This window comes from Octopus bimaculoides, chromosome 5 (genome assembly GCF_001194135.2).
Source record: "Octopus bimaculoides isolate UCB-OBI-ISO-001 chromosome 5, ASM119413v2, whole genome shotgun sequence".
Classification (NCBI taxonomy): Eukaryota; Metazoa; Mollusca; class Cephalopoda; order Octopoda; family Octopodidae; genus Octopus; species Octopus bimaculoides.
Window position 1 is genome coordinate 31,461,358 of NC_068985.1, and position 5,000 is coordinate 31,466,357.

A 5,000-nucleotide genomic window follows, 5' to 3' on the forward strand; every position below is an offset into this window, starting at 1 on the left:
ACCTTAAATGCAATATGAAGAGCAATCTTCAGCTGCACGAAAAAATGTAGAAAAAAGACATATTACAAATGTGGCAACATATTAAAACCAAGTGGGAGAGAGCAGAGGAAGAATATATAAGTCCATCTTGACATAGCAGGGTCTATAGGTATATATATATATGTAGTTCAATACAGTTTGATTTGGATTCCGTGCTACTTCAAGCTTCGAAGCCTCTAACAGAGTATACATACATACACACATCCATACACTCACATATTGCACATGTACACGTGCACACAAGCTCATATACCCACATGCCCCATTGACCCTACACCTGAATGCACTGTTGCCACCAGTTTTCTGTCCAACCACATGGCCACGAAACTCCTTTTCCTCATGTAGCTGCTGTCAATTTCTTAGCAATACTGTGACATCATGTAACCTTCCTTGACCAATTGCAGCCCATCTACTGGTAGCCATCTTGAACTTCCTGTACCTCCCCATTCATTCGGATTTCCACCGGTTGCAGGAGCGGCTCTGTTAGGGGCTTTGAAACTTGAAGTAGTACAGACTCCAAATTAAACTGTTTTGAACAATACATGTAACTCCAAATAAATGTGTTGAGTGCCTTTGTTTGTCCACTCATAGAAAAACATATATATATCTGTATATGTGTGTCTGTTTGTCTTTCTTGCCCACCATTTAACAACCAGTGTTGATGTGTTTGTGTCCCCATAACTTAGCGGTTCAGCAAAAAGGAAAAAAAAAAAAGAACAGGGGTTGATTCATTTGGCTAAAAAAATTCAAGTTGGTGCCCCAGCATGATCTCTGTCTAATGACTGAAACAAGTAAAAGATAAAATATAGCATCCAAAGTTATAAAACCTTATACTTTACTACTGAGCCATTACCTAAATACTTTTGGGGTTTAAATCTAAAGCAATCTATATAAAATATATTCATTTAGTGTTATTGCAGTAGTATGGGAACCTGAATATATAGAATCATCTTTATCTCTCTCTTTCCCTCCCTCTCTCTTCATCAATTCCATTATTCTGTCTCTTTCTCTTCCCACCTTTCTCTCCATTCACCATTTTCAACATCAATGCAACTGCTGATACCTTTGTCACCACCTTTGCCATAACTATCTCCTGTTTACTTCTTACTCTATTTGAGTCATTTCCCTTCCTTATACAAAAGGTAAGTAATATACTATTGTAGTAATATATATAAATATATTTAAGAGAATTTACATTTAATCAAAATACTAAACAAGGTTTCCAGCTAATAATGTAATGTTAGTTATGCATTATAAAGTTATCAGATGACACAGAAATGTTTTTTTTTTTAACTTTAAAAATTTTATTTTTGGCAATACACACTGTGTTTATTATCTATTTTTAACAATTTTTATTTTATATATCAACCTCACTAATTTAAAAAAATTATATACAGGTTTAACACCCCTGCATACATCTGTCCAAAAGCAGAACATTGAAATGGCCAGGAAACTTTTAAAAGCTGGGGCTGATCCAGATAGTAAGGTAATCTAAAATGCTTTTCCTTTTCTTTTGTGAATTTTTTGAATTTCCATAACTTTATGCCATTATCTATTATAAATTTTAATCTTAATTATTAATTTGAAATGGTTTCTTACTTATTCCTTTCTTGTTTTGATTTTCAAGTATTTTATAATTAGAATCTTATTCTGACAATAACTTCTGTCTGCGAAGCAGAAATACTGTTTTCAGCTCCGTTGATTGTTTTTAGTAATGTTTAACTAAAGTTACATGCATTATTTGGCAAATTTTTAACTTATAATCAACAAGTAGGTTTATTCTGCTTCTATTCAAACTTGACATTGTAAAATAAGCTTTAATTTGTATAGCATTTAGGTTGTACTTGTTAAAATATTTTTCAAGGATATCAAACCTCTATTTAACATTTTAGTTAAAGCTTGTGGCCTAGTGGTTTTGATTTTGGTCATTAAATTATGGATTTGATCATATGCTGAAATATATACTGGGTTGATATGATTGACTACATCCCTTCAACATGTCACCCCAACATCGCTGCAACCCAATGACTTCATTAACTTATTTGAAAGGGTCCTCCCCTCAGCTGATCAGATCATTTGAATACAAGCCTGTCAAGTGAAAGTTTGTATTATGTTAGCATTGCTGTACTGTGTTTCTATTAGCTGCAAGGCATAGCATCAATACAGAATTCAGTTTTCTTATTTTGTATCTTTTACTTGTTTCAGTCATTGGACTGCTTCCATGCTGGTGCATTGCTTTGCTTTGAAGGATTTAGCCAAACAAATTGACCCCAGTACTTATTCTTTTAAGTCCGGTACTTATTCTACTGGTGACTTTTATGAAACTGCTAAGTTATGATAATGTAAACAAATCAGCATTCATCAAGTGTTTGAGTGGTGGTGGTGGTGGACACACGGACACACACACTCTCTCTCTCTCTCTCTCTCCCTCTCTCTTTAAAAGTTAAAAGCTTCAATGTACTTTGCTTACTTTCTAGGATGTGTCTAGGAAGCAATTTCATTGTTTAATTAATTTTGCTTCTTTTTCTTCCTTTCTTCTTTTTCTAAAATAAAAAGGATTACAAGAGTGGCCGGACACCTTTATTCTTTGCTGTTGAAAACCAAAATCAAGACATTATAAAGTTATTGCTAGAGAATAAAGCTTCCATTGACATCCAAAATTTTGCTGGTCATACTCCTTTTCTTGTTGCTAATGGTCGTAAATACCAAGAAATTTGTAAGTTATTAGTTGATCAGGGAGCAGATGCTCATGGAATGGTATTTGATGATTTAGCCTGCAACTACAAGGTATGTTACTTTAATATCTTTTGAACTACAATAATTTTTATTTTGAATTTATTATTATTTTCCTACTGCTTTTTTTATATGTATCTATTTCTTGTAGCATTTTGCCACAAAATTCATTAAGATTGTTATTATGGTAACTTAATCAATTAATTTCAAAACTGGTAGAGCTTCCTAAAACTAATCATTCTTGCTACCTGTTACTTCTGCTAGATTAAATTTATCTATTTTTGTTAGAATCAATTGAGATTCTGTGAGTTTGTTCATTTTTCATCTAAGTCACACTTGAATATTGTTAATATTTAAAGATAAATGTTGCTTAATACACATCCTGATTTATAAACAATAACAGAAAAAGATGTCTTGTATAAACAAATAAAAAATGCCTTATATAGACAAAGACCGAGGTATCTTATGTGTGAGATAAAGTGACAATATTAGTTTTTTATGCTATTGTTTGGAAGTAGTGTTTGTGTAACTTATAGTATATAAATTTAATGAATATTAAGAAATAAAGAATGCATGATAAAGAATATCAGCATATAGAATAATCACGAGTAGATTATTGACATTATATCAAGAAATATCTATGTCTATAATGTAATTATAATTTTATTACTTTTGAAATTTGCTGTTCATTTATTCAAATTTTTTTTTCACTGTGTAATAATATTTTCTATTTATTTTCTATACTTATGTTTAAAATGATTTCATTTTAGAACAACTGAAAGAATAATTTTTCCAAATTAATTATTTCAGACATCAAATGTAAAGTATCAGTTGAAAAATAAATTAGTCGCCAACCAGTCTAGTTGAAATCATAACTGAAAATTTTATGGCTGTCTTGAGAATGGTTCTTTCAAGGAAAATTTGGGAAGTTATTGGACCCAGCTTGAAATTTTGGTTAGTGCTTCCTCACCGTTTTCTGAAACAAGCACTGAAGATATGCAGAAGGTTTACAATTTTTGTTATTGTTTTACTGTTTTAAATAATTAATATCAGTGTTTCATCATGTCATATCTTTGGCATTAGATGGGATAATTTAGATTAAAAAAATTGGTAAAATATTGCCAAAAATGATTGTAAAGCAGAAACAGAAAATAGAAAATCTGGTTGGAAGTAGGTGAATGAAATCATATGTAAGAGCTTTGGGTTTCATAGAGGAGATAATACAGATTTGTCATGAATGGAAACCTGTTGCATTGTAGACCTCTCTCTGCAGTCATAGAAAATCAGATGTTAAATCAATAAAGATGACACACTATGCTTTATCATGTAGTGGCTAATCGTGATTTAGCATCCAGTAGATGTTTGTTTTCTATACCAGATTGTTTCTCTCCAAAGAGTTGTAGCTTCCTTTTTGTCTTAGACATTGCTACAGTTATTGATGTTATACATTTTATTGAATGTAGCATTGGTGACAGACATTGAGTAAAGTAAGGGATATCTCTAAAGTGCCTATAAACTTTAGGGACTGCAACCTTTATATTTGGTATTCTATTATCAGATGTGTCTTAAGATTGAATGAATTGTTCAGCATTTGAGGTGTTGTCTATGCCTCTTCAAAGCAGAAATATACTACTAAGAAACAAATCTCATAGATATCAATCCTTTCATAGGTTTGTGTCATCGTGTTTTTTTAAAGAACTTTTTATGTAAGTAATACTTTTTAATTGATGGAAGTCATTCTTCACATATTATGACCATATCTTTTATCTTCTACTTGTTTCAGTCATTAGACTGTGGCTATGCTGGGCCACATCACCTTGAAGAAATTTTAGTCGAACGAATCAACACCAGTACCTTTTTTATTTTTTAAACTTGGTACTAATTCTATTGGTCTCTTTTGCCTAACAGCTAAGTTATGGGGAGGTAAAGACACCAACACCAGTTATCAAGTGGTGGTGGAGGACAAACACAGGCTTAAAGATAGATAGATAAATACAGTTAGGCTTGATACATATACATGGAGCACAAAATAACAGAGTATAAAATAAAGAAAATATATATATATATAAATTATGTAATGTCTTGTCTTGACAGTTGTTTCAGGGGGTCTAGAGTTATGTAATAGCTATCATTCACTAGCGGTATGTGCATAATGTTATAGATATGCAACCAAAGACAAGTCCAGATGAGGTTATTGCAGTAAGTCTGGCTTCCCTTTTCAAGGGAAA

At 31.9% G+C, this 5,000-nt stretch overlaps 1 protein-coding gene across 2 annotated transcripts in view; it reads left to right on the forward strand.

The window, feature by feature from the left end:
• The window catches only part of LOC106867873 (nuclear factor NF-kappa-B p100 subunit), a 29,147-nt gene that overhangs the window by 11,155 nt on the left and 12,992 nt on the right, over positions 1-5,000 (forward strand). The window contains exons 5-7 of one of the 2 annotated variants that reach the window (XR_001409192.2): positions 1,437-1,525; positions 2,596-2,826; positions 3,583-3,777. Coding sequence is in view for 1 of the 2 variants with exons in the window: in XM_014912933.2 (XP_014768419.1) it covers positions 1,437-1,525; positions 2,596-2,826; positions 3,583-3,639 (377 nt within the window). In the remaining variant the exon portion in view is untranslated. Of the gene's footprint in view, positions 1-1,436; positions 1,526-2,595; positions 2,827-3,582 lie in introns of both variants that reach the window. The other variant, XM_014912933.2, reaches the window with a different exon arrangement.